The following is a 25,822-nucleotide window of genomic DNA, read 5'->3' as shown; positions in this document are numbered from 1 at the left end:
CTTTCACCGCTTCAGCAATTTGTACCGCGCGCCTTCTTTGTGTTGGGAGAAGGTGAAGAGTCCGTCTCAGAGGCACATGCAAGCAACTTGAGGGTGATCGGTTTGAAGGCAACGCTCAGCTGGTTGGCATTCATGGAATGCCAGCATGAGGAACAGCAAAGGAGACGCGTTGACAACTACTTAGTAGACGGCACGACCACCCGTCAGATCAAAGCAAAAGCCAGTGTTGAAGGATGCTTCCTTGCTAACGATGAAAGCTGCAGTGGAAGCCACTTCATCGAGCGCACCGCAGCTGGGTATTTGCCACGGCAAGAGAAAAAAAAAGTGAGCGCATGAAACAGAGAAGGAGCCAACTCAGTGCATCAGCAACGCTCCAAGGCAACTGACCGCTTCATCGGAATCTTGTCCGTCATGTACTTGACCTGCTCGGCGGGCATGCCTTCGACCATGGCTGCGTGATGTCACAGGGCGGCCATGCGATGAATGATTGGCTTTGTGAGATGCTCGTTAAGCAGCGAGTTCACACAGGAAATTGAAAATAAAAAGGGAAGCGATGACGAGAAAATTAAAACAACAAGTTCTATCAGCGATCAGAGGAACATGCGCGAGGGCTGCGCGGTGTCATGTACCGGTGCGGATGACGGCAGGGGCGAGCGCATTGACAGTGATGCCAGTCTCTGCATATTCCTTGCCCACGGATTTGGTGAGGCCAATGACACCGGCCTTGCTGGTCGAATAGGCGCACATGCCCTGGCCGAACCAAATGCAAACAGGATTGAAATCAGAGTTGACAGCAACCAATGATGAGCAGGTGGCTTGGGTGGCAGCTGCCAGTGCGAGGGGCGGGATCGGCTTAGATCAGCGGCCTGGTTGAGAGACGTACAGCATTGCCTTCCTTGCCCGCAATGGAGGCGATGAGCAAAATGCGGCCGTAGTTGTTCTTGAGCATATGGGGGAGACTATACTTGGTCATGTTGAAGCTGCCACGCAGGTTGATGGCGATCACCTTGTCAAAGTCAGCCCCCTCAATGTCCTGGAGTTTCTTGCCAGTGGGGCCTATTCGCAAAGGTATGGCAGAGAACCAGTGGGTGCGTGAGTGAACGTCACAGAATGGATCAAGTGCACTCTGAGCCCTCTCTGGTGTGCTTCCTGCCCCTGAGACTTGATGGCTCCGGAGATTTGCCACCCGAATCAGTGGGCGGTAGCGGGACGTGGGCTCGCGGGATGAGGCTTTCGACAGCTGGGGCGGGTATTGACTTACCAACGATGCCGGCACAGTTGATGGTGATATCAAGGCGACCAAATTGCTCGACAACCTGCTCGATGGCCTGGCGCACAGCATCCTCGTCGGAGATGTCGACCTTTAAAGTCGCCACTCGGCGGCCAGCTGCCTCTAGCTCCGCCTTGACTTCAGCCATCTTGACTTCATTAAAATCAAAGATGGCCACGGCAGCACCCTCATTTGACAGCCGTGCCGCAATGCTCCGGCCAAGGCCGTCAGCGCCACCCGTGATGATGGCGACTTGATCTGCAAAGCGCTGCATGGTACCGGCTGGGATCTTGACACTGAACGACACTTCAAGTCACAAAATGTGTGTGTGTGAGAGAGAGAGAGAGAGCGCGCTCGCTCCCAAACGAAGAAAGCTTCGCTTTCAAAATGTCATCAAAATTCTCTGGCTCTGGCACCGCTGAATACCTCTCTCTCTCTCTGACTTGAATGTGAGTTACAAGCCCAGAGCTGCTTTTAACACGCTCGATTCGTCTGTATCTGGGGCGGCGGGACGCGGCAGTACCAGGAGCTGCGGTTCTTGAAGCACTGGATGGGGTAGAGGGGAAGTATCATGTGCATGGTAGAGGCGTAGTCTTGGAGTTGATGACCTTGCAGCACCCTCCTTTGCCCGGTCAGCGTTGGCCGCCACCGCAACGAGCGCCATGATCTACAGCATCTATATCGTGAACAAGGCAGGCTCTTTGCTCTACAGCAAGGAGTATGGCAAGCCCATTGAAACCAATGAGAAGCTGCGCATGGCCAGTCTGCTTCACGGGTACGCTCCTACGCCATGAGCAAGTGGGGCCAGAGCCATGAAGCAACCAGCATCCTGCGCCCTTGCGCACCCTCGACTGATTGTTCGTGTGATATGCGCGTCCTTACGGTTGATGTGTTTGCTCTGTGCACACGGGGCGGTAGACTGTCAGCTTTTGCCCTGCAGTTGTCACCCAATGGCGGTCAGCACGGCATCACGGATGTTGTCACGACGCACTATCGGCTGTGTCGATTCGAGTCGCAGAGCGGTGCGTTTGAGCAATCGGCCTCCACCCGTACCGCGCACACACACACACACACACACGCACACACACGCACAAAAGAGGCCCAATGCCACTGACACTGTGCACAATGTTTAAACAGGCATGCAGTTTGTGGTGATCGTCGACCTCAAGCATCAAGGCGTGGGGCATTTTCTCCATCGCCTGCACCAGCTCTACGCGGATTACATCCTGAAGAATCCATTTTACACGCTGGACAACCCCTTCCATGGGTGAGTTGCAATTTCATTGATGGGGCTCTGATCTTCGACGTTGGCGCCGTGTGTTCTGAGCGTTGCCGATTCAGAAAGGCCTTCATTTTCTCATGGCTTTGATGTCTGTCTGGTTTTGCAGGAGTGACTTGTTCGAGCGCGAGCTGGAAAAGGCCATGCAAACGCTGAACCGATGATAGAGCCGCAGTGTCGCAGATTGGGGAAGTGCGAGTCCCGCACGCTTGACTGGCACAATGCCTAGCAAAAGGCCATCAAGGCAATGTCTAGCCACTGACGTGCCGTGACACCAGTTAATTGTACAAAAAGTTATCCATCGGACAGCTGGGCACGGCAACTACCTATTCAATTTCCCAGATACATGCGCAACACTGCAAGGCGGAACAAAAACCACGGAGGAGATACTAGCAAAGCATATCTTCACGTAACAGGAGAGGCAGCCCAGGGAGCGTCTCAGACACGCGGGCTGTCAATAAGGGGACATGCAAACTTAAAATTCAGTCATCGGCATCATCGTCGTCATCCTCCAGATCTGGTGCGGCCAGCAAGGCTTCAGCGGCGCGCTCGCGCTCGAAACGGGGCCGACGCGCAGCAGGGACATCTTGCTGGTTCGCCGCAAGGTTGCTTGGTGACTTGCCTTGAGATGATCTCGCGTGCGCGCCACGCTTGGCATTTTTCAAAAACGGGCGGTCTAGAATGGCGGAGAGGTGCTGGACCTTTTTGTCTCCAAGTCCTGGACATGCGGCCAATTCATTCTTACTGGCCTTGGCAATGCGCGCGAGGCTACTAAACGTAGACAAGAGCGTAACAGCATCCGTCTTGTTGATGGTTTTGAAAGTGGTGAGCGTTGTCACAAGCTATCAGCACGCCATTGGCCACAGGGAGGCAGAGGGGGGGGGTAGGGGGGCATTCGGTGAGAGAATCGGGTCTTTCGCGAGGCCGGCTGCAAAGAAAGCGCAGACGCCTGAACGTGGAGGGGGATGGTGTGCGCATGCCACTCATTTGACAACACGCGGGCAAACCTGGGCGAGATAATCGGCAGGCTTTTCGCCTTGAAGCAGCTCGGCTGATTTGTTCTCAAATGATTTATAGAGCTCCAGGTAGCGAGCCGCCTCGCGAATGGAGCCGGCCACGATCAGCGTATAGTCGTGCATCACGCAGAGCTTGGCCAAGTCGCTAATGACGCTTTGAGCATGACGAACATCCACCTGCACCAGCAGAACGCGCAACGCATAGAGACGGCCCACCTCTCGGATCCGGGCGTGGATATATTCGGGGTGGAGATTGTGGTAGCGAAGACTCAAAAAGAGCGCGCATGTTGTCTTGCCCATGATAAAGTCTGGCGTTACATCGCTCACGAGCTGAAAAGGTACGTTACGCAGCTCTTTGATCAGAGGGTTGTCCTTCTGCCTCAAGCTCACACGTAGAAACTGGGGGCCACCTGCAACCTGCGCCAAACCGTCGAAAATTTGCTTGACGCGCGCACGCTCATCCGCCTCGGCAGCCGACGCCAACCCAGCCTGATACACGCTGGCAACACTGCGGGCTTGCGGCACCGCGGACGCCTCCCGTTCTGCCATACTGCCCTTCTCTCTCTCGGCAATTTCCCATCCACCCGACACAGCCACAATGATCCACAGCCACAGCCGCTGCCACTCCCGCTGCCACAGCTCCAACCAAAGACCCACAAGCTCGCACACAATTGCGCCGCCTCTCTCTCTCTCTCCTCTCAAACCAATTTATTTCTCTCTCTCTCTCTCTCTCTCTCTCTCTCTCTCTCTCTCTCTCTCTCTCTCTCTCTCTCTCTCTCTCTCTCTCTCTCTCTCTCTCTCTTGACAAGCTTTATCTGACATTTGGCGATGCTGAAAGTGCGGACAATGATTCGAGGATCGGATTTCATGCAAGAACGTCGATGCCACTTACTTGGACCTGCACTGGTTCGATTGGCTCGTGGCGTTGTGGCTTCTGCTGCTGCTGCTCTGTGTGTGTGTGTGTGTGTGTGTGTGTGTGTGTGTGTGTGTGTGTGTGTGTGTGTGTGTGTGTGTGTGTGTGTGTGTGTGTGTGTGTGTGTGTGCGTGAGCATGCTGCGGGTGGCTGCCCAGTTTGCGGGAATCACTTGAACGGGTGTCGTTTTCCAGCACCATCTGACTCACGGCGTGCGCCGTTTCATGTGCGGATTCACAGAAAGCATAGCCCAGCAGCCATGACGTCGGCCTATGTCTTTCCCGAGCGCCACGAGCTACAAGCCCTCTCCATGCTTCCCCTCAACGTAGTAAGACGATTGCCTTTATTCGTGACCAAAGGCTCCACGAGCACCGTCCCTCACTCGTGCGTTTTGTACATTCGGCAGCGAACTACGGGCCAGCTGGATATTGTCATTGACCGCCCCGACGAGGTGGGTCAAGTCTGCACCCCTGCAAGCCCGTACATTCGGCAACCTGATCCCGTACATGTGACTCTTGCAGGAGGATCTTGAACAAGCACGCTCTATTCTTAATGAAATCATCACCGAGGGGACCACCTATCCCTATTTGGCACCGTTGGATCAGGACGGCTTTCGTGGCTATTTTCTCAGCCATGACGCATTTGTCGCCAAACACGCCGGTCAAGTGCGTACTCACTCACAAGCGAGCGCCAGAGTGTTGCTTCATGTCTTGTCTAATCTACGCATGGGCAAGAGTATGATGTTGCACACAGGTGCATGGATCCGACCAGTTTGCTGCTTGACATTCATTTCCGAACGCCCCCATCCCGCATAGGTGGTAGGTATCTTCTATATCAAACCCAACTTCCCGGGTCGATGCGCACACATTTGCAATGCTGGGTTTTGTGTGCCCGAGACCCATCGGCGAAAGGTGAGAGCTATCTCACCCGCGTCGAGATTTTGATGCCTCGGCCCGCTAGCCATGCCGTCCAATAGAAGAATAGAAGGGCTTTGGTACTTTGCACGCAGGTCATGCATGATGGTCATGAAACCCCGGGCTAAGAAATGACTGTGCTTGCTTGTCTGCTCTGCAGGGTGTGGCACGTGCAATGGCACAGGCTTACTTGCAGCTGGCACCTCAGCTTGGCTACCACGCGAGCATGTTTAACCTGGTGCGCGCGCCGCGACACTCGCTGCCGGTCTTGTAGGTTGGCTTGCCTGTAGTCTGTCTTGGCCTTGCTCACACCGAGAGTTCTGCCATAGGTTTTTGTGACCAATGAGCCGTCTGTGCGATTATGGCGTTCCCTGGGTAGGTCCATGCCTTGCTGTCACATTTGTCATCTCATGATCCTAGCCAAGCCCGCTCAGCGAATCGCCCATCCTCTCGTGGACTGCCCGATTTCTTTGGCCCTAGGTTTTCGAGAGCTATCGCGCATCCCCAATGCCGGTCTGCTCAAGGGGCTGGGGTACCAAGACGCCATTCAATTCTTTTACGACTTTGGGACGACGCCCTCTGTATAACGTTATTCCAAGAGCATACACACGCCCAACGCGTGGCATGCGCGACGCGCTTCCAAGATGGCACGCTTTGTTCACCTTGTACCGCCCGATCAAAGTCTGGTCCGTGCTCAGAAGAAAGTCGACTTTAGTAAATTTACAAGCATGTTCTATGAAAACGAGGCTGGTTCGCTGCCCCAGAAGGCTGCGATGAAGAAAGAGGGCTGGGATGCCTCACGATTTGGCCACCAAGGAAGCAAGCAAGCACGTCTTATGAAGAAGGACTTGTCTCGGTGCTGTTCGAGGCCTCATTGGCTTGGCCAATGGGCTCGGCATTTTCAATCAGGGAATGGCTCAACCGGCCGTAGTTGGCAGCTTTGCGACGCGATTGCATGTAGTGCAGGAAAAAGATGACGCCGGTGACGAGCAGCACCAGGGCCAAGACAATGAAAACAATTTGCACGGTACTGAGTCCGTTGTTGCTGTGGCCGTAGTTGCAGTTTCCTTGCACCGCAAATCCGACCCGGCTTTTGTCGCGGTCAAAGGTGACGTGATAGCCCCAGAAGGACGGTTGGCCCAAGATCACCTCGCCATTGTCCACGCCAGAGGAGACGATGCCAAACGAGTCAATGTTGTTCTGGATGACAATCGTGACGGGCTCGCCATTGGCCTCACTCGAACGAAACTTGATAATGAGACCATCCTCCGTCAAGGTGTGCATGACAGAACGGTATAGGGATGTGGGCAGGACCAGATCAGTAGTGCCGCTATCCAAGATAAACACCATATTCTCAATGTCCATCTGCACTCCGCCCGAAACGATGTTGAGCACATCCATTTCATAAAAAGTTTCGCTGACCACGTTGGCCCAGGCCACATCACCCGTGTACAGATAATCAGGCCCAATTCCACCCAAGACAAAGACACCAGCACCCCCAATGGGCACAACGTATCGACTCGTCGGCGCGGCGAGGCACATGCTAAAAGTGTTGGCAATTTGCCCGTCAAGGGCCAGTTGTTGCACCGGATTGGTGACATTGAGTGAGTTGATGGACCTAAAGGCCAAACCCAGGATGCCGACGCTCAGGGCGGTACCACAGGCAAAGCTCTAAGTGATAGGGCAAGAGTAGAAAGAGAGTGAGCAAAGGGCAGGGCCAGATGTACGAGAGCGTCAATCAGGTGGGAGGGTAGACAACTGAGAAGAGCGAAAAGGGGGTTTCGAGCCAGGCCTCGGGCGCCAAAGGTGCCTCAGCAAAGGCTCCTGGCTCGGGCGTGACCAACCTCAATCATATACTCGTAAATGCTGTAGACGCAAGAGGTGGAGAGACTACCCAGCTGAACTCGACCAGATACAACGAGACCAAAGTAGCCCGTGCCGTCGCCATAGCACTCGCCGTTCAACAGCTCGTTGGAGGAAGCCGAACACTCGCAATCCTCGAGGTGTGGTACGGGGCCACACGTCAAGGCATCGGGCGCGCTGCAATGAGAGTCGCTGCATTTGAGAGGCTGGACGCTATCGATGTTGACACCAGACTTGCAACTGCAGTCTTGATTAAAGTTGTTGCTGATGCAGTCGTTACCGGAGCACTTTGCGCAGGTGGAAGCCGGCACCACGAGGTTGTCGCTGCCCGTGTCGAAGAGCAAGGGAAATTGCTGGCCATCAATCTCAACGTGGCCCACGTACGAGCCATCATAGCCCAGTTTGATGATTTGCAGGTTTTCGGCAATGTCGTCGTCAGTGGCGGCGCTGGTAACAGCCCAGCCTGAGCCCGCAATCAAGAGCGTTAACAACGCCAAGCCTGGACCAGACCAAGCCGCAATGCGCATGGTGCTGGTGTCGCCAATCCTTCTTCACCAAGTCCGCGCCACGCACATGCACCCACCGCGTCGTTTGAGTTTCGTGTCACCGACTTGCACCGGTGGCCAGTCGACCCCGTGGCCGTACAGACAAGTGTCTCGGCCGCAAAAGCCGAGCCCTTTGCGCTCCCCACCACCTCCCGGAAGCTCGATCCTGCACGTTGCACTTCCCCCGCTTCCTTGAGCGTGCTCACAAAAAAAAAAAAAAAAAAAAAAAAAAAAGAGCAAAAAAAGAGCAAAAAAAGAGCAAAAAAAAAGCAAAAAGAGTAAAAAGTTGAACAACAACAACAACAACCAACACACACACAGCAGCAAAGAAAATCTGATGATGAGAAACCACTTTGGAACAACTGGACAACAAATGGGGGAGTGGTCAAGTCAAGGGATCGATCGACGTTGTCTTGAAAGGCCTGTTGCTTCTATTGGTGTGGTGGCTGTGGATGAGGGAACGCCTGTACTCTCTGAGGACCCGAGTGTTGTACCAGCTTGTACGGCGAGGATGAGAGTGGTTGGCCTTCTGTGAGGAGAGTTGTAAGGTTCGATTTGATATTGGCACAAAGAAGTAGCCACAGAAAGGCGTGACCGAAAACCAATAGCCTCAAACAAGACAGATGATATGGTCACAAGTTGAGCGCCGTGGATGAGCCTTGGTCGGGCAATCTACGGCGCATAGCCTAGCCCGCCTCGTGCCTGAGCTGAGCAAAAATGATTGGCGGGCTAAAACTGGTTTTTGTTTTAAAATTCCATTTGCACGACCGAGGCATGGCATTAAGCCTCTTCTGCTGCTGGCGCAGTTTCCTCGGATCCCTCGGCGGGCGCTGGTGCGCTACTGGTAGCGGCCAGCTGCGCCTCCAGCTCCTCCACTCGAGCCGTCAGCTACACTCATGGCATTAGATACGAGAGTGAGTCGACACGCATGTGCCTCCAAAACGCAAAATAACCTCGCATGTGCCACCGCAAAGCAACTCCCATGGCCCTCGCCGCAAGTCATGGGAGTCGTTTGAGGACCTGGCAGAAGCAAGACCAACCTCTTCATTGCGCGCCTTGAGCTCCTCGTTCTCTTGCTTGATGACATCAAAGTCGGAAGTGACAGGACCTTCAGATGTGAGGTGCTGTTGCAGATACTCGAGCGCATTGGCGGGCTTTTCGGCCTCTTCGTAGAGCGACACCAAGACTAGTGACCGGCATTCGCGGTTTGGGGTGGAACAGAGGAGCATACACAATCAGGGTGAGAATCGGTGAATGGATGCGCTGCACGACGAAGCGCGCAACAGGAGCACAGGTCCCCCAGTCAGCCAGATGAGCCTGGTCATATTGGATGAAAGATAGAAGAGCGGGCAAAAGTAATCGAATCATAGAGCTAGCCTCTTTCCCCAAAGCACACGGCAGGCAGGGAAAAGCACAAGCTGCTACCAACCCTTGGTGAGCTGGTCGACAATGCCCTGCTTGTCCAGGTAGTCGCGAAATTGCTCCTTGGTGGCATCGATGGCAGGTGTGGTCATTGTGCTGTTATTGATCAAGAGAAAAGGGCCCGCTGGTACCGTGTATTTCAGCCAGAACGTCTCAACAAATCTCAACGCCGGGACTGCCCGAAACGCTCTGCCAAAGACGTATTTCCTGCTGTCAACAGTAAAAAAAAATTCTCTTCTCTCTCCCTCTTGCTTTCTCTCTCTCCTTTTTCGTTTTGCAAACGTTGTCAGGCAAATCTAATTGTTGCTTGCAAGCCAAAAAATACCCTAAAGCTTGTTTCTTTGTTTTTTTTTTTCTTCGTTTCTGATCTGATCTCATTTAAGAGCTACTTAGGTGCTAGCGTCGGTCGTTCTGCCCATAATCTGCCTGCTAGACCACTTCGGCCTTGGCTGTGCTATCACGCTGAGACAGGGCCTGTTTCTTGATCTAAAGCACAGCGTGAGCATGTAAAGCGAGTCCCCTGTCAGCAAGCACTCTGATGCACGTAGGCATGAAAGGTCGGCAGGACGGGAACATCAATCCGACGCACCGCCTGAAGGCGAGGACCGTGCAGGGTGAAGCGGCTCCATGCCAGCAATTGAATGGCTGCGCAGCCCACAGGTACCATCCACAGCATTTGCAGCAGCACGGCACGAAGTTGGTCTTGATTGGCATCCCCCGCTGCCTGCTGAATGGCCGTTTGTGAGGTGAGCCTGGTTCCCCAGCACCGCATAACAGGGCACGGCGACCGGGCAAACCAACCTGTTGCTGCTGATGTTGGTGTTGATGAAAGAGGCCACCTTCTACCTGCTCGTCAATCATCATGGTTCCAACGATCGGGGCCAAGGTTTGGCCCGGCTTGGAGAGAAAGTTGGCCGTACCAAAGATGAGCGCGGCAATGGAGGCGGGACGATACCGCCGTACCATGTCCTCGTCCACCAAGTCGGTGATGACCAAACTGAGGATTTTGCAGGTACCCTCAGTCACAACACGGTTGCTGGCCACTAAAAGAGCGATCACGCCCCACAGGATGGAGCCCGAGACCCCGGCCAAAAGACCGAGTCCAAGCTTGATGAAGAGCAGGAGGCGCACCACGTTATACAGTCCTGACCACACCAGCGAATGAGAGGCCGGTGAGATGAAGCAACGCATAACAGAAGGCCAATACTTACAGCAAAACCACAAGGACACGCAAAGCTTCCAAAGCTGGAGGGAGGTGTGGCAACCTTGACGCACCATGTGATTTTACAAACTGGTTGACCATGACGTTGTTGAGGTGTGGCAGCACAAAGGACACGCACAGCAAGACGCCTTGCAGACTTTTGGGCAAGTGGTCTCCCAGCAGGACGCCCAAGAACAGTGGAAAAAAGTTGCTATTAAAGTGACAATGAAAGACCTGCCACGGCCACATGTTGTTGTGAGAAGCCGTGAGACAATGAGACGAGGTAGACGGGCCCAACACCTTGCCACAGACCTGAATCAGGTGTAGTAGACTAAACCACATAAAGTTGGCATTGGTGGCCATTTGCCACGCAAACCGCGCCATTGAGAGAGGTTTGGCAGCATGCTCCTTGGACATTGAATCGGCTGGTGCCGGCTCAAGTTTGGCTTCGTGGTATTTCACATATTGCCTGATACCAAGCATAAACCATTGCCCACAAGAGGATGAACATATTTTGTGGGCCACCAGCCGGTGTGCAAGTGCGTCCAGCCGTGGCCACGCACCGCAACAGCGCTGATCCGCGAGCAAAGGCTGCAACGGATAGGGTCGCGACGCAAGCCGTGAACCATCGAAAGGCCCCAATGTTGACGGGGTCCCACAGCAGCATGCTTATAAACAGCGAACTAGTGCCAATCACAGAGCCGACAGACGCGGCACTGGACAAGGTGGCCCTGGCAGGAGCGGCAAACACAAAAAAGGGTCAGTACCTGGCTTGCGATCCGGAATACACACACACACACACACACACACACACACACACACACACACACACACACACACTAGGCAAGCATGTAGATCGAAGACAAGTGGCTCGGACACCACCCAGCCCTCCAGCACAATGACCGTGCCTAACCCGGCCCATTTCAAACGCACCGATCCTCACTGGTGATGACCAGGTCCGACAAGAGGGCCGAAATTTGCAGGTCGACCCAGGTCAGGAAACCGTCATAGAGAACCAGACATAGCGTAAAGTGCCACGCCACTGGTAGAAGGGGATTCCAGAGCAAAACAAAAGAGCTGGCCAGGCCAACGCCCGCCAGTTGCAGGCCCCTGCACCGGGCGGAAGAGAACGCGACCACGGCAGCAAACGAGCAACGCGGCAGGTGCAGGGGATGTGTGTGAGTGAGGGCTGCGAGCGTGCTTGGTCGAATGGCACTCAAAGAGGCAGGAGCAGGAGGCGTACGAGAGACGGCGGCCAAGGAGCTGCAATCGCGAACGCGGAGCCTGTCCATCGCTCAACTGTGAGTTTGAAGGGCCGGACCAGACCATGTCTGAGAGCCAACCCCAAATCAGATCATTGCAACAATTCCAGACCATGAAGATGACTTCGGCGGTCATAAACTCGGCTTGGCCGATCTTGAAAGCATTGATATAGGCATCAACGTGATAAACGAGCATCAAGTTGTGCACACTACTCAGGCCAAATGATAAAAGGCCATAGCCGACGAGATGCTGCTCCAAACGGGCCCGCATGTCGATCCGTCACACCACAGCTCGAGGCCAGAGCCCGGCGCGCGCCCCTTTCAAGCACAAAAAGCGAGGGAGAGAGAGCGTCGCACAAAATGTCAGATTATCGTCTGATAATTGTCAGCACGAGAAGTGAAGCATGCCAGGATGACTATGACTTTGAACGATAAAACCCTTCTTCACAAATACGAATTCTAGCAAGTTTAAAGAGAGAGAGAGAACAAGAGAGAGAGAACAAGAGAGAGAGACACACACACACACACACACACGCACACACACACACACACACACGCAGTTTGACGAGCACGATGGCGGCGTACAGTCTTGACGAGGCGGATGAGCACTCGGGGTACTCGCTGTTGGACTTGGATTTGGACTATGGCGCAGAATCGCAGGCCTCGGCTGGCATGTTCAGCTCCTTTACTGGGGCTTCGCAAAGTCAATCACAGAGCCAAAATTTGGACTACCTGTCCGGTGGTGTTCAGGATCCCTTTTTTGAAGGTGCCGGGCTCAGCGACATTCTAGGGTCGCAGCATGGCCTCGACGATCATGGAGCCACGCAAGATGATTTGGCACACTTGACTCAGGATCTGCAGAACGAGCTTCGCTTCACCAACCAGGAGGATGAGGAAGAGGAAGACGAGGAACAGGGTGAAGAAGAAGAGGATGCCGATGACGTGGACGTGGACGACGACGACGATGACGAAGCCCTTGTCTTGAGCAACTTGCCTGCCCATGCCTGCAGCTACTGCGGCATCCATGACCCTGCTAGCGTCGTCAAGTGCTTGGACACCAACCGCTGGTTCTGTAATTCGCGTGGCAATACGTCTGGCAGGTTGGGTCGCCTTGCAGAAACACCCATTCGCACGCTGTCCCCGACCATGTCGCCTCCCCTACCCTGCTCATGCCGTTGCCTGTGCCACAGCCACATTGTCAACCACCTGGTTCGGGCGCGAAGCCACGCTGTCATGCTCCACAAGGATGGCCCGCTGGGCGAGACCGTTTTGGAGGTGTGTTTCGGCGCCTCATTCGGCCTCTTGACCTCGCTGCCTGTCTGGAATGCCAACTCACTCGACTGGCCCTGACTCGTCGTTTCCGCTCCCATGCCCACGACGACACCAGTGCTACAACTGCGGGTCTCGTAATGTCTTTTCGCTTGGCTTCATCCCTGCCAAGGCGGATTCGGTCGTCGTGCTGCTATGCCGCCAACCATGCGCCTCCTCATCAGCCGCCAAGGATAGCAACTGGTTTGTACAAAAAGCACCCCCAGTCATGCGTGCGCACGCCTGCTCAGATCTGTTGGGCCTTGTCAGAGAAGCCCGTGGTGGAAGCTTCTTGTTGTGCGCAGCGGCACCGGCCACTTGGGTTGCTGCACGCCGCTTCTCACTGCCGTCACTTGTTGCACTACGTTTAACGCTTCGGGTCAATAGGGACGTCGCTCAATGGCAACCCATTATCAGCGACCGCTGCTTCCTGCCCTGGTTGGTCAAGGTTCCATCCCACAATGACCAGATGCGTGCTCGTCAAATCACAGCTGAACAGATCCAGAAGCTCGAAGATTTGTGGCGTGACAATCCCGACGCCACGCTGGACGATTTGGAGAAGCCAGGCGTTGATGAGGAGGTCCAAGAGGTACAACACCTACCTTGTGTGCCGCGTCGTTTCTGCAAGCGCAATCTCGGGCCAGTTGGGCAGGCAATGCATGGCAGTTGCACGCGCAATGGCAATCTGATCCGCTACTCTGGTATGAGCGCTGTAGGTCCTACTGCAGTACGAAGATGCCTACCACTACCAAAACATTTTTGGCCCCCTTGTCAAGCTTGAAGCTGAATATGATCGACGCATGAAAGAGAGCCAGGTTTGCCAACACTGCCTTGCCGTTTTGACTCCAGGTTTCTTGACCGGCTGCCTTTTGCCCTTGCTTGTTGTGGCCTCAACTCAAGTGTTCATTTGCGGCGCTTGATTGGGGCTAGACCTGCGATGGCATTGCTGTACGCTGGGATATGGGCTTGAATAAAAAGCATACGGCCTTTTTCACGCTGCCAAGGTCTGCTGTCGTCCCACTCGTGACAAAAGACGCGACAATTGCGGCTGCTGTTCTCGCCATCATTCTACACTCACCAAAGCCTGAGGGTTTCTCATTTTAGACAAGATCTGAAGGTGATGGTTGGTGACGAGCTGCGTTTGAAATACGCAGGCGAGCTCAGTCGCCCGTGGCAAGGCGAGGGCCGCGTCACCAAGGTGGGCATACCGATAGCAGCGTCCGTGTGACCGCGCCTGTACCCCTGCATGACCTCGATGCCAACCTTCCTCATCCCCCCTAAAACGCACATGCTGGTGGTAATTTTGTCTTAGATTGCCGACAATCATAGCGAAGAGTATGCGTTGGAACTTCGCAACAAGGATGTGCCCACACAGTGCACCCAGAACTTTATGGTCGAGTTCATTTGGAAGTCCATCACCTTTGATCGCATGCAAAATGCCATGAAAACCTTTGCTGTCGATGAGCGATCCGTCTCCGCCCACATCTACCACCAGTTGCTTGGTCACCAGATTGAGCCGGCTTTGATCAAAGTCACCATGCCCAAGCGTTTCTCCGTCAAAGGCCTTCCCGAACTCAATCACTCGCAGATTGAGGCCATTCGCGCCGTGCTTCAGCGCCCCCTAAGCCTCATCCAGGGCCCACCAGGTACCGGTAAAACAGTGACGTCCGCCTCTTTGGTTTACCACTTGGTGCAGCAAAAGCACGGCAAGGTTTTGGTCTGCGCCCCAAGCAACATCGCCGTCGATCAGCTCACCGAAAAGATTCACCGCACTGGCGTCAAAGTGCTGCGTGTGTGTGCCAAATCACGAGAGGAGGCCGATACACGCGTGTCGTTCCTGTCACTCCACAACCAGGTGCGTCCAGGCGGGCTTGGGGCAGGGGAACAAGCTTCCACTGATGCTGCCGCCATGAATGAGCTTCTACATTGTGCAGTTTGAATTCACGTGTCAACACTGCACAGGTGCGGACAATGAAGGGACACCCCGAGTATCAAAAGCTGCTCAAACTCAAGGACGCCGTTGGAGAGCTCTCGGAGGCAGATGAAAAGCGCTTCCGAACTCTGCAGCGCATCATCGAACAAGAGCTGCTTCGCTCCGCTGACGTCATCTGCTGCACGTGTGCTGCAGCCGGCGACCGGCGTGTCTCTGGCCAGACCTTTCGTACTGTCCTCATTGACGAAGCCACTCAATCCACTGAGCCTGAGTGCATGTTGCCTTTGGTTCTCGGCACGCGGCAGTGCGTGATGGTTGGTGATCACTGCCAGCTTGGCCCCGTGGTCATGTGCAAGAAAGCTGCATCGGTACGCGGCGTGCCTCCCTTGCGCGCTGACATGCGTTGCCCCAGTCAGTGTCAAAAACGGGGTAGGTGGGCATCGTGCGCTCACGCAGGTCAATGGCCTTCTCCATTCTAGGCGGGTCTTTCCCAATCGCTGTTTGAGCGCTGCGTTCTCCTGGGCATTCGCCCCGTCCGTCTGCAAGTGCAGTACCGTATGCACCCATGCCTCAGGTATGCCCATGCCTCTTAAACTGGAATGCTGAGTCTGCCCTCTCCTTCAGCTCGGCTCACGTTTTCTCGCGCGTGTGCGCGCGCAGCGAGTTTCCTTCCAATACATTCTATGAAGGCAGCCTGCAGAATGGCGTCACTGCAAGTAAGAACTCGCCTTGAGCGCCGCTTTGCTCGCGCGCCCACCTCTTAGGCGAGAGTACGAATAGGGTGCCAATCGGCTAGAATGAGCAAGGAGCCTCACGCCATCTGTACAACGTGATGCAACTTGCAGGCGAGCGGCTGATGCCGGCTGTCGATTTTCCCTGGCCTGTGCCCGAGACGCCCATGATGTTCTACGCTAGCATGGGTCAAGAGGAGATCTCAGCTTCGGGCACCTCCTATCTCAACCGCACCGAGGCTGCCAATGTCGAGAAGATGGTCACGCGTTTCCTCAAGTCTGGCGTTACCCCTGAACAAATCGGCATTGTCACCCCATATGAGGGCCAACGCGCTTACATTGTCCAGTACATGAGCTTCAATGGCACGCTGCGTCAGCCCCTCTACGAGGCTGTGGAGGTTGCATCGGTTGACGCTTTCCAAGGCCGAGAAAAGGTAAGGATGCGCGTGCCATGAGGGAAGGATCAAGCGTGAAACCGGCAGGCAGGCAGGCAGATACGGACGGATGACACTCGTTGGTCATGTTGGCCTGTATTCTTGCAGTCTTTTACCACTCTGTCCAACCCGACCTCACCTCAGCCTGTCCTTGCGCTTTTGTCAGGACTACATCATTCTGTCTTGCACGCGTTCCAATGAGCACCAAGGCATTGGCTTTTTGAATGACCCCCGGCGTCTGAATGTTGCCCTTACGCGTGCCAAGTACGGTATCATCATTGTGGGCAACCCCAAGGTGCTCTCCAAGCAAGCCCTTTGGAACAACTTGCTGGTCCACTACAAGGAAAACGGCTGCTTGGTCGAAGGCCCGCTCTCCAACCTCAAGCCGTGCATGATGCAGTTCTCCCGACCCCGCCCGCTCAACTACACGGTACGAAATGTAGGGCCGTTGGCCTTGGCTACACCTCGAGTCTCAGTTAAACCTCGCCAAACCCCTGCTTCACCATTAACTTATCATTCATGGCCGCGGCCATCCTTTCCTTGCCTGTCTCCTCCTCCCACGTTGGGGCTGGTTCTGGCCATGCAGTCGACCTTTAGTCGGATCAACCAGACGTTGCTCGAGTCTGCCGCGGCCGAAGGCGCACGGGGCCGGCGCGATGCTGGCTATGACGATGTGGCCAACAACTACTATATTCCCCACGACCCATTGAACGCCGTCGGCATGGACGTACCGGTGCACACCAACGTGCCCTTGAATGTGATGCAACCGATGGCCACGCAACCCTTTTACACCACATCAGCGCAGTCGCAGCCCCTGTCCCAGAGCTTTGGTGCTGTGCGTCCTTTTGCAATGTCCACGCCCGGTTACACAAGATGCTGCGACTCGTGTGACACATGCTCATCTGCTGCCTGCCTGCCTGCCTGCCTGCCTGCCTGCCTTTGGGGGCTGCGGCTTTCGGATCGAAAATAGGTGGCGCCTCTAGGCAGCACTGCCAACGCGGGTGCCCCTGGGAGCGATGGTGGTAGCCAGGCCGCAGCTGTGGGCTTTGGTGGCTTCACGCTACCCAGCCAAGGCTCTCAAAACTTTTCTCAGGGCTTTTCTCAGGTTGGCCGCTTGAGAACATGCAAGCAGAACACAAGTTCTTTGACCGACTGATGGTGTCGCCAGCGGACTCACATGCGCCCGATACCCAATGCACAGGGTGACTTTGTCAACGTGGATCACGGTGCAGGATTGACGTTTTCGCAGGACACGGTACGCCAATGTTTGCACTGGAAGACGCATTGCCCTCGCAGTCATTGCCATGAGGCGCGCTCACGCATTCCTGTTCGGTTCGCTTCACATTCTTCTTCAACAGCTCGGAGCACAGAGCCAGGACTTTTACTCGCAGACATTTACGCAGTACTGAGCAGCTGGACGTGGCGCCTGTCGTCGTATCGCAACTTCCGTGCCAGCAATGCTCTGGGCCGCTGCCTGGCGGTGGGCATCCCTGACCCCAGCAAACTTGAGTCCATGAGGACACTCCCAAGATTGGCCGCCTCGATGGCACCTGCACACCACAAGTGCTTTCTCTTGCTTGAATCTGGGTGACCAAGTGCAAAAAAAATTGTCGCTTGTCGACGGGCGTTCTGCTCACGGGCTTTCTCGCCCAGCTTGGCTTTGAGCCTCGAGTTGACGCGCTTTTGACTGGATTCGCTTGGCAATGTGGGCTTTGTTTTCCTTGTGGCGCAACGTGTCCTGCCATATCTTGGCTGAATCGCCTGAAGGCATGGCTTAATGATCCACTTAGTCCCCAGGCATCTACGCCCGTTGGCCTGAGTTGCCCTTTTTTGCCCTTTTTTTGCCGGATGAGTTGGGTAGCAACGTCTGGGTCGGTGATGGACTTGAGATGTAGCCGCTGGTGATTTCCATCCCCACCCTGCGCTGCCGGGCGCATCTGTTTTAGGAGAGTAGCAAGTCCGCTTCTCGAAACGGGCATCAATCTAAAGTGCGATATGAAGTGGTGTTGGTCGTTACGGGGTCGACACGCAAACAGAAAGATCTGGCGCTGCTCGTTCATTATTGGCGGTCCAAGGCAGGGGGAATTTGTATCGCTCTGAGAAAAAAAATGGCTCACAAGAACGACCAGCACTGACGGGCGCGCTGGCTGCAGAGGTCTGCGAAAGAATTTGAAGGGGGAAGAAGAATAACATGCTCGAGAAGAAACGAGTGTGGAGGAGTGAATTTCAAGGTCACCACAACTCATCAAACAAAACATCAAAACAGCAACAGAGAACAATAGGCATGCATCACGCAGTGATATTATAATTGGCTCGAGGCGAGCGCTCATGCCAGGCCGTAGTAAGACTTGAAGTGGTCAACGACCTGCTGGCGCTCAGAGCTCTCGAGGGCTCGATCCCAGGCAGCCACGGCAGCCACGTCCATATCGAGCTTGGACCAATCGTTGATTTCGACGCCCATGCGGATGTGGCCATCGGCTGCCGTGAGGTAACCCAGGGTGTAGGATTCGATGAGTTCTTGGTCCTTGTAGTGCGACATGACGTTGCTCTTGAGAACAACGGTTTGCACCATCCAGCCGGCTCCCTGTCCAGACACGCCGCTCTGAACATCGTCCTGTTTGTGCAAAAAAAAAGTCCAGTGAAGTGAAAGAAGATGAGCACGTGCGGGTTGCAATGCCAACGCAGTCTGAGCAACGAGGCGTGTGGTGTGTGTGCGCGCGTGCTTGCATGCGCGTGACTGGCGTGACCTACATTGGTGCAGTAGTTTTCGACCATCAACTGGCCCAAATTGACCGATACGGCCGGCCCAAAGGCTTGCAGGCATCCGGCACTGCCATAAGTAAAGCCGCCTAAGACAAGACAGAGTCGTGAGATCTGGTTTGGCGCACATATTTGGAGCAAGGGCGAATGAGCGAGAGCGAGGAGCATATTGGCACACCACCAAACTTACCCCAGCCAGCTGAGTCATACTTGACCACCATCACAATGGTGCGGTCGGCTGAACCGGAAGGAAGGGCACCAATGTCGTCGCGTCCAAGCGCGTTGCCTGCGCCATCAAAGCTAACAAAAGCCTTCGAGTTGAGGCCGTTGACCACGAGGGAGGGCTTGGAAAGGGATGCGGGCACTGAGAGGCCATTGCCATGGACGGCATCAGGCCACACGTTGACGCTGCCAGAGCCCGACACATCCGTAATGTCATCGGCATCGAGCTGCATCACCAGGCCCAGCTGCACGGGCAGCTCGTCCGAGCCAGTGGAGCACGAGCCAGTGTTGGAGTAGGCGGCAATCACGGACACGTCAGCATCGCCGACGGTGAACGTCTGGGTAGCTTGCGCATAGCCTGAATTCCAGGCGCCAAAGGTGTACTTGACGTCGCTGTCCGTGCACTGGACTGCAGGTGCCTCAACGGTCACCTCTGTGCCACTGAGGTAGGTGAGGGTCACGGGCGTGGCCTGCGCTTCACCATCCACGACAAGATCAAGTCCGCTGGGGGTGGAATCAAAGGTTACGGCACTGTACACGGGAGTGGCATCTGAGAGGTAACGCGCCTCGAGGTAAGCCACGAGCTGCTGGCGCTCAGAGCCGGATACGGCACGGTCAAAGACCATGACATCGGCGACGGACATTTTGACCTTGGAGTTGAGGTTGTGCTCGGCACCCATGACAATTTTGGCGCCGGTCGTGGCCAGGCCTGAGGCATCAAGCGTTTCCAGTAGGGTGTTGTCCTTGTAGTGATGCAGTTGCTGGTCCTTGATGATGACCTGCTGAATGAGCCACCCAGCGTCCAGGCCAAGCGTCCCCGAGGCGTAGGCCGAACCGGAGCAGTACGTGTCGACAAAGAGCTCGCCAACGCTACTGGTGACGGTGGCACCGTACATGGCATTGCAGCCGACGGAGCCAAAGCTGAGGCCACCCCAGCCCGCGCTCTCGTACTTGACGACGAGGAACAGCGAGCGATCGGCATTCCCAGTGGGGATGTTGTTGACACCATCACGGCCGAGGGCATCGTCGCTTCCATCAAACGAAACGACACCGTGACCGTTGAGCTGACCCGATACGACGGTGGGCTTGCCGGTGCCGACAAGCGACTGCAGATCATTGCCATTGCCCGTTTGATCCTCCCAAGTGCTAACATCACCGTTGCCAGCCGCAACCAGGCCCTGCTGGCTGTTGAGACGCATGACAAGACCCGCCGTGACTGGGGGCTCGTTGTTGCCCGTCGAGGGCGATGTCGTAGTGGTGGTGGTGGTGGTTTCAGCGCTCGTGGTAGACGAGGGTCCTTGCGTGGTCGTGGTGGTCGTCGTGCCGCACGAGCCGGTTGGCGTAAAGCTGGCCGTGTAAGTCGTGTCCACGCCTGGGGCGAGGAGTTCAAAGGAAGGGGAGGAGGAGATGGTCCACTGGTCAAACGCAAACAGGGTATTGCCCTGGCAGTAGCTCTGAGGTACCGAGACTTGCACGGGGGCACCAGGCTGCGTCTCAATAAGGGCGGGCGAGGCCTGCTCGTGGCCTTCAATGGTGACGGGCACGCCCACCGGGCTGGTGGAGAAGGTGAGCTTGACCTCTTCGATCGTGTTGCCCTCATCAAAGTACTTGAGGTGGAGGTATTCGTGAACGCTGTCCATCTCCGAGGAGGAGAGCGCGCGGTTGAAGACAATGACCTCAGCATATTGCGCCTTGACATTGACGCCATCGTTGATTTCCACGCCCAGGCGAATCATGGTGTCGGCAGTGCCATAGCCAGTGCTGCCACCCGACAGCGTCTCAATGACCTCGCCATCACGCATATGCTCCAAGGTAGAGCCGTCATAGACGGCGCTGTGAATCATCCAGTCCTCGCCATTGCCCATCTCGGCCGAAGGGCTACCGCAGTAGTCTTCGATGAAGAGATAACCCTGACCGGCCCCCACCGTCAGGCCAAAGACGTTCTTGCAACCGCTCTCGCCCCAAGAAAAGCCGCCCCAGCCAGGGCTGTCGTACTTGACGACCACAAAGACGGTACGAGCCGAATTGCCAAGGGGTAGGCCGCTGGCCGAGTCGGCACCGAGTGCTTCCGTATCACCGTCAAAGGTGACCACTGAGTGGCCATTGAGCTGACCGGCGAGGAGGAGGGGGGCCGAGGCACCGGCTGGGGGACTCAGGTTGTTGCTACCAGACAGGTCCTGCCACTCGGAGATGTAGCCCGAGCTGTCCGTGACAACACCCTCGTCGCCTTTGAGATGCATGACGAGGCCATTAGAGACCGGGACCTCATCAATGCACGAGCCATCCGTGTAGTACGAGGCGGTGTAGGTGGTGTCCTGGCCTGGGACGGTAATGGTGTGCTCGTTGCCGGAGACATGACTCCAGGAAGCAAAGCGGTAGAGCACGCCGTCCTTGCAGACGGATTCTTGGGCAGAAATGAGATGGTAAAAGCCAATCATGGTGTCCGTGGTGAACGGAGCGTTGGAGGCGATGCCGTCAAAAAAAATGCCCAGATCCACAGGTTGGGTGGCAATGGTGATGTAGACCTCGTCGGGCCAGAGTTCGATAGACTTGCTTGCAATCAGGCCGTTATGCTCGACGGTGCACGTGGCGCGATATCCCACGGAGGCCATGAAGCCGTGTCCCTCTGAGGGGATGGTGAAGGTCATGGTGCTGCCAACGTGGTCGTTCACTGCGGGATGAGTGTGGTCGTCGTGGAGAAGAATCATGCCCCACGTGTGCGCTGAATTAGGGAGGTAGGCGCCAGTCGAGCCGCTTTGACCCTGGCAGTCAAACTCAAGGACTTGGTTGGCCACAAACTTCATGGAAGGTGAGGGCGACAAGATGTTGACCACGGGCGGGATGCCCACTTCAATCTTGATGTCGTCCGACACCACCTGATGCTCGGCGTCCGCGACCTACACCATGTGGGAGAAGCAACGACAACGGATGGCAAGTTAGGAGAACTACAGTCGGACCTTTTTGCCGTTCGGGCCAGCCCGAGGTGAAAGACAAAATTTGAGACAGGCCGTGACCGGCGGTGGTGAGGCGGCGAACAAGCGTGAAACGTACGGTGACATAAGCGGTGTAGGTGCCCTCCGAGTAGTAGGTAGTGCTGACTGACTTGCCGGTCAGGACCTGGCCATTGCCCAGGGTCCAGGTGTAAGTGAGGGCGTCGCCGTCCTCGTCAAAGGCACTGACGTCAAAGGTGACGGAGAGGGGCGCCGAGCCGGTGGCAGGGTCCGCCCACGCCGAGTAGATGACGGGATACTGATTGCCAGAAGAGTAAGTGATGTGACGAATCTGATTCAAAGTGCTATAGAAGAAGGAGCCGTCGAGCGCCGGTTCAAAGTTAATGACGGAGGTCATGTAGTTGTCAAACATGTTCTCCGACGCGACGGTCTTGCCATCCGCCTCAAACTTGAGGTATTTCATCCATCCACGGCTGTAATCGGCAAAAAAGTAGGCACCGTAGTACTCTTGGGGAAGGTGGCTACCCCAGTTGACAAAGCCACCGACAATGGCGGCATTGGAACCGGTCGGGGCATTGGAATCAGTGTGGGTGTAGTGAAAGATGGGATCATCGTAATCGTTGCAGTTGCACGTGTACGCAAAATCGGGGCTATCGCAGGCACCTTCGCACAACGGCCAGCCAAAGTTTTTGCGAGCAGCGCCGAGATGAATGTCTTCCTGAGCGACAGCTTGGTTGTTCCCACCAACTTCGGCAATGAAGTAGCGATTGGTGGCCAGATCCCAGCGCGAGCGGTAGCCGTTACGCATGCCGACGGCCCAGATACCGTCGTGAATGCCGCCCACGCCATCGTCGAGGCCCAGGTTGTCCGAAGGAAAGGCGCCCGTCTTGCTGACGCGAATGACTTTACCGGCCGTGTACGACATGTCCTGGGCCAGCTGAGCATAGTACTTGTCACCGAGCGAGATGTAGATATGCTCATCCGGGCCAAACGAGATGTCGCCACCCTAAATGCGAGCAAAGATCGAGGGAGGTGGGATACGTGAGCAGGGGGCGGGCAAGGACGAACCAGAAGCACTACATGCTGCGCAAGGAGACCGGCGTACGTAATGGTAGGGGCCGATGTAACCATCGGGATCATCCCAAATGAGAACTTCGCTGTTTTGGTCGGCTCGTGAGGAGGTTCCACCATTGTTGTTGGAGTGTTCAAAGCGAGATACACGAAAGCCTCCGCCAGGAATGCTCGAGTAGTAGACATAAAAGTAGTTGTTGGTTGCAAAATCCGGATCCAAAATGATGGACATGCAACCCTGCGCGCACAAGAGCAAGGGCGTATCACCTTGATGAGACTACGGTGCGAGGCCTGAGGGACGTATTATCGTTGGGAATTTTGAGGACAACTTTTTTTTTGTGTGCGGCTTGCGGGTGGTAAAGCACTTACGCGCTCGCCATACGAGTCCACAGGTAGAACGAGGTACGAGGCAGTTTGAGCAGGTTTGGTGGACCAGTCCACAATGAGGATGTTGCCATCGCGCTTGGCTAAGAATGAGGTTTGGGGCGGCGGATGGCATGAGCACATGAGATGAGCGACATGCTTAGAACTGGACATGAGATGAGCAGCATGCTTAGACAGCCTTGCTGCCGGCGAGGCGCGCGTGCAGGCGTGCAGATGTACCAGCAAGTATGCGATGATCATCCAAGTTCACGATGGACATGACCTCGTTGACATTGAGGATGACTTCATCGTTAAAGCCCTGTGATGCAGGCCGTGCATGCATGTGATCCGTGAGTGGCGAGTCAATCGTTGCGGGAACAAGGGTGAGCAGGGGTGGGCAGCTTCGAACCGCTGGTAAGGCCAGGACACAAGCCAGCGTAGCCAGACAGGCCAAGCCCAGGGCAAGGCCTCGCATGGTGCTGGTGGCAGCAGCAAGAACTCCTCGGCCTGGTGGTGGGCATCCGATTCCCAGTACAACGGGTTCAACGGCAGGGCTTGTAGGAAGGGCAGCGATCGACACGGGGATTGGAGGTGGAACTGCTGTCGCTCAAGGGGGGTTGAGGGAAAGGGGGAGGGGGGGAGGGCGACCCGAGCTCTGGTCGGGTGGCACTCGAGGGGAAGGTGCTGAAGAAGCAAAATGACACTCTGAGACGAGGTTGTGGATCATGAATTGATCCAGCGATGGAGGAGGGACAGCGAGACTGAGGCCCCAAGGCCTCGTGGCAGGGGGGAGGGCGATACGAGCTGCGATGGCAGAGCAGTAATATGCAAAGGGGGGGGGGGGGGGAGCGATGCATGCAATGTGGCTGTAGTTGTGGCCATCAAGAGCAGCTGCACAGGGTGGCCGCATCCGCAAGGACAGGGACTGCCCGGAGGAGGGCCAGGGGTGCGATCGTCGGGAAAAGGGCGAGTGTGTGGCAGTGGAAGCCATGACAATTGATTGGTCGTCGGGCAAGCACAGGAAATAACCAAACCAAAGGTGAACACTGCCTGATTGTGGACATGGCTGGTACATGCCTGTTGTCGCGGGCTCAAGGCGTGAGGGGAGGGGAGCATGGTCGAGGACGAAGGGCTTGCACCCGATCGAGAGCTGTCCTCATTGATGGCCGTGTGTGCTGTATGCAACCGAGGACGGCCGTTGCAAATCCTATTCAACGGCACTCTTGTGTGCGTGGCGTATGCTCGGGTATGGGGCGGATGAGCGGGAAGGTCATGACGTGCTGTGGTCGTTGGGGCTGCGCGAAGCTTGCACCTGAGGAGAAGAATTGCCTTGCAACAAGGCTACTCGCCCGTCAACTTGATTGCCGCTTGGAACCCGTTTAGAACAGGGCCGTGGGCCTTTATCACTTCTCAAGGCGAAGATGAGTGAGGCGAGTCGGGGCCGGGGGTTCTCTGAGTTACGACTGGGCATGGTGCTGGGTGGACGGCTTTGATGACGACGAGGAGATCGCGTCCGGAGCTCTGACATTCTTTACAGCCAGAAGAGCTCCCCTGAGTCATGATGCTCGTGCTTGGCCCGAAGCATCCTGCAGTGGGCATTGGACAACCGGCCCCGTTGCCCGTCGCACAAAAGCGTGGCTAGGCAGGTCCCAAGGGCTCGCCCGCGGCATCGCCAAGGCCAAAAAGCAAGAGGTTGCTAGCTGAGACGTTTCGTCGCTCAGCGACCAACTTTCATGCAAGCACGCATCTTCCAAAAACCTGTAATGTCATACTTTTCAGAGAGAGAGAGAACGAAAAAGAGACAGAGAGACAAGGCAGCAGGGACCATCTGCAATCGTGCTGGTTTTTGAAAGTTCTGATCGGGTGTCACTTCATCATGGCTCCCTTTAGAAGAAGAGTCAGTAGACCAACCAGTCCATGTGAATTGTGTGTGTGTGTGTGTGTGTGTTCATGAGGGTGTGTAAGAGAGTGAGGGGCTCGCTGTGCAACAAAAATTTTTATTCTTAGGGTGAACATTAGGCCACAGAGAGCCAGCAGATGCATGGTAGCATGCGTGTCTGCGCGGCGACCAAGAGTCAAGCGGGCCCGGGTGATCACCGCCGGAACCTCCAGCGTTTCTCTGGTTTGCACTCCATAGGCGTCGGACGACACGATCTTGCATACAATCCGCCTTGTGGGCGGCTATGCGGCCCAGAGCAAGGCAATCGGTGCTCCAAAAACCAAAAGGCTTCTTCACCATGGCTGTTCCAACTTGTTGGTTTATGCTCGTGCTTTGGCGTTGCCAAACCTTACAGTCTGTTCTGCTGACCTTGCTACTGGCACCTCTTGCGAGGGCGGCGGCGTGTCCTCTCGAGCAATGGATTC

At 55.6% G+C, this 25,822-nt stretch overlaps 9 protein-coding genes across 9 annotated transcripts; 3 read left to right on the top strand and 6 right to left on the bottom strand.

Moving 5' to 3' along the window:
- Positions 1-83: 83 nt before the first annotated feature.
- MONBRDRAFT_19102 (uncharacterized protein) lies at positions 84-1,565 on the bottom strand. The gene is made up of 5 exons (XM_001742115.1): positions 1,262-1,565; positions 884-1,056; positions 630-750; positions 388-451; positions 84-292 (listed from the first exon to the last, which is right to left on the bottom strand). The coding sequence occupies exons 1-5, from the start codon at positions 1,542-1,544 to the stop codon at positions 181-183; spliced, it is 753 nt and encodes a 250-aa protein (XP_001742167.1). The 5' UTR covers positions 1,545-1,565; the 3' UTR covers positions 84-180.
- A 367-nt stretch (positions 1,566-1,932) lies between these two features.
- MONBRDRAFT_22050 (uncharacterized protein) lies at positions 1,933-2,713 on the top strand (the record flags this gene model as incomplete). Its single annotated transcript, XM_001742569.1, has 4 exons — positions 1,933-2,045; positions 2,189-2,292; positions 2,408-2,537; positions 2,659-2,713. The coding sequence occupies 4 exons, from the start codon at positions 1,933-1,935 to the stop codon at positions 2,711-2,713; spliced, it is 402 nt and encodes a 133-aa protein (XP_001742621.1).
- A 495-nt stretch (positions 2,714-3,208) lies between these two features.
- On the bottom strand, positions 3,209-3,955 carry MONBRDRAFT_2344 (uncharacterized protein; the record flags this gene model as incomplete). The annotated part of the gene is made up of 2 exons (XM_001742114.1): positions 3,209-3,391; positions 3,557-3,955. Coding segments are annotated over 2 exons (582 nt in total), but the record flags the coding sequence as incomplete, so codon positions are not given.
- Positions 3,956-4,737: 782 nt separating this feature from the next.
- Positions 4,738-5,666, top strand: MONBRDRAFT_4934 (uncharacterized protein; the record flags this gene model as incomplete). Its single annotated transcript, XM_001742568.1, has 4 exons — positions 4,738-4,929; positions 5,000-5,143; positions 5,294-5,389; positions 5,553-5,666. The coding sequence occupies 4 exons, from the start codon at positions 4,738-4,740 to the stop codon at positions 5,664-5,666; spliced, it is 546 nt and encodes a 181-aa protein (XP_001742620.1).
- A 560-nt stretch (positions 5,667-6,226) lies between these two features.
- On the bottom strand, positions 6,227-8,006 carry MONBRDRAFT_30808 (uncharacterized protein; the record flags this gene model as incomplete). The annotated part of the gene is made up of 2 exons (XM_001742113.1): positions 7,237-8,006; positions 6,227-7,063 (listed from the first exon to the last, which is right to left on the bottom strand). The coding sequence occupies exons 1-2, from the start codon at positions 7,780-7,782 to the stop codon at positions 6,227-6,229; spliced, it is 1,383 nt and encodes a 460-aa protein (XP_001742165.1). The 5' UTR covers positions 7,783-8,006.
- A 330-nt stretch (positions 8,007-8,336) lies between these two features.
- On the bottom strand, positions 8,337-9,412 carry MONBRDRAFT_30807 (uncharacterized protein). The gene is made up of 3 exons (XM_001742112.1): positions 9,230-9,412; positions 8,841-8,986; positions 8,337-8,688 (listed from the first exon to the last, which is right to left on the bottom strand). The coding sequence occupies exons 1-3, from the start codon at positions 9,312-9,314 to the stop codon at positions 8,581-8,583; spliced, it is 339 nt and encodes a 112-aa protein (XP_001742164.1). The 5' UTR covers positions 9,315-9,412; the 3' UTR covers positions 8,337-8,580.
- A 333-nt stretch (positions 9,413-9,745) lies between these two features.
- MONBRDRAFT_13785 (uncharacterized protein) lies at positions 9,746-11,956 on the bottom strand (the record flags this gene model as incomplete). The annotated part of the gene is made up of 7 exons (XM_001742111.1): positions 9,746-9,949; positions 10,024-10,367; positions 10,498-10,657; positions 10,736-10,828; positions 10,911-11,154; positions 11,357-11,623; positions 11,745-11,956. The coding sequence occupies 7 exons, from the start codon at positions 11,954-11,956 to the stop codon at positions 9,746-9,748; spliced, it is 1,524 nt and encodes a 507-aa protein (XP_001742163.1).
- Positions 11,957-12,639: 683 nt separating this feature from the next.
- MONBRDRAFT_650 (uncharacterized protein) lies at positions 12,640-16,626 on the top strand (the record flags this gene model as incomplete). Its single annotated transcript, XM_001742567.1, has 13 exons — positions 12,640-12,785; positions 12,876-12,960; positions 13,073-13,197; positions 13,381-13,582; positions 13,710-13,808; positions 13,924-13,997; positions 14,077-14,191; positions 14,306-14,848; positions 14,956-15,294; positions 15,406-15,500; positions 15,587-15,642; positions 15,772-16,091; positions 16,258-16,626. Coding segments are annotated over 13 exons (2,568 nt in total), but the record flags the coding sequence as incomplete, so codon positions are not given.
- Positions 16,627-18,417: 1,791 nt separating this feature from the next.
- MONBRDRAFT_22044 (uncharacterized protein) lies at positions 18,418-23,933 on the bottom strand (the record flags this gene model as incomplete). Its single annotated transcript, XM_001742110.1, has 8 exons — positions 18,418-18,705; positions 18,843-18,940; positions 19,042-21,970; positions 22,125-23,030; positions 23,130-23,333; positions 23,465-23,562; positions 23,699-23,777; positions 23,868-23,933. The coding sequence occupies 8 exons, from the start codon at positions 23,931-23,933 to the stop codon at positions 18,418-18,420; spliced, it is 4,668 nt and encodes a 1,555-aa protein (XP_001742162.1).
- Between the last annotated feature and the right edge of the window lie 1,889 nt (positions 23,934-25,822).

Source organism: Monosiga brevicollis, genomic scaffold (genome assembly GCF_000002865.3).
Source record: "Monosiga brevicollis MX1 MONBRscaffold_2 genomic scaffold, whole genome shotgun sequence".
Lineage (NCBI taxonomy): Eukaryota > Choanoflagellata > Craspedida > Salpingoecidae > Monosiga > Monosiga brevicollis.
The sequence above is the reverse complement of the archived record's forward strand: the minus strand, read 5'-3'. Positions and strand labels throughout refer to the sequence as shown.

Excerpts from the sequence above, each read along its gene's own strand:
- MONBRDRAFT_19102 (XM_001742115.1), bottom strand. The coding sequence starts at position 1,544 with ATGCAGCGCTTTGCAGATCAAGTCGCCATCATCACGGGTGGCGCTGAC. Across the intron at positions 1,057-1,261 it reads CAACTGTGCCGGCATCGTTG|GCCCCACTGGCAAGAAACTC; the intron begins GTAAGTCAATAC and ends CTTTGCGAATAG. Across the intron at positions 293-387 it reads GACAAGATTCCGATGAAGCG|CTGCGGTGCGCTCGATGAAG; the intron begins GTCAGTTGCCTT and ends GCAAATACCCAG.
- MONBRDRAFT_30807 (XM_001742112.1), bottom strand. The coding sequence starts at position 9,314 with ATGACCACACCTGCCATCGATGCCACCAAGGAGCAATTTCGCGACTAC. Across the intron at positions 8,987-9,229 it reads TGTCGACCAGCTCACCAAGG|TCTTGGTGTCGCTCTACGAA; the intron begins GTTGGTAGCAGC and ends GCCGGTCACTAG. Across the intron at positions 8,689-8,840 it reads TCAAGGCGCGCAATGAAGAG|CTGACGGCTCGAGTGGAGGA; the intron begins GTTGGTCTTGCT and ends CCATGAGTGTAG.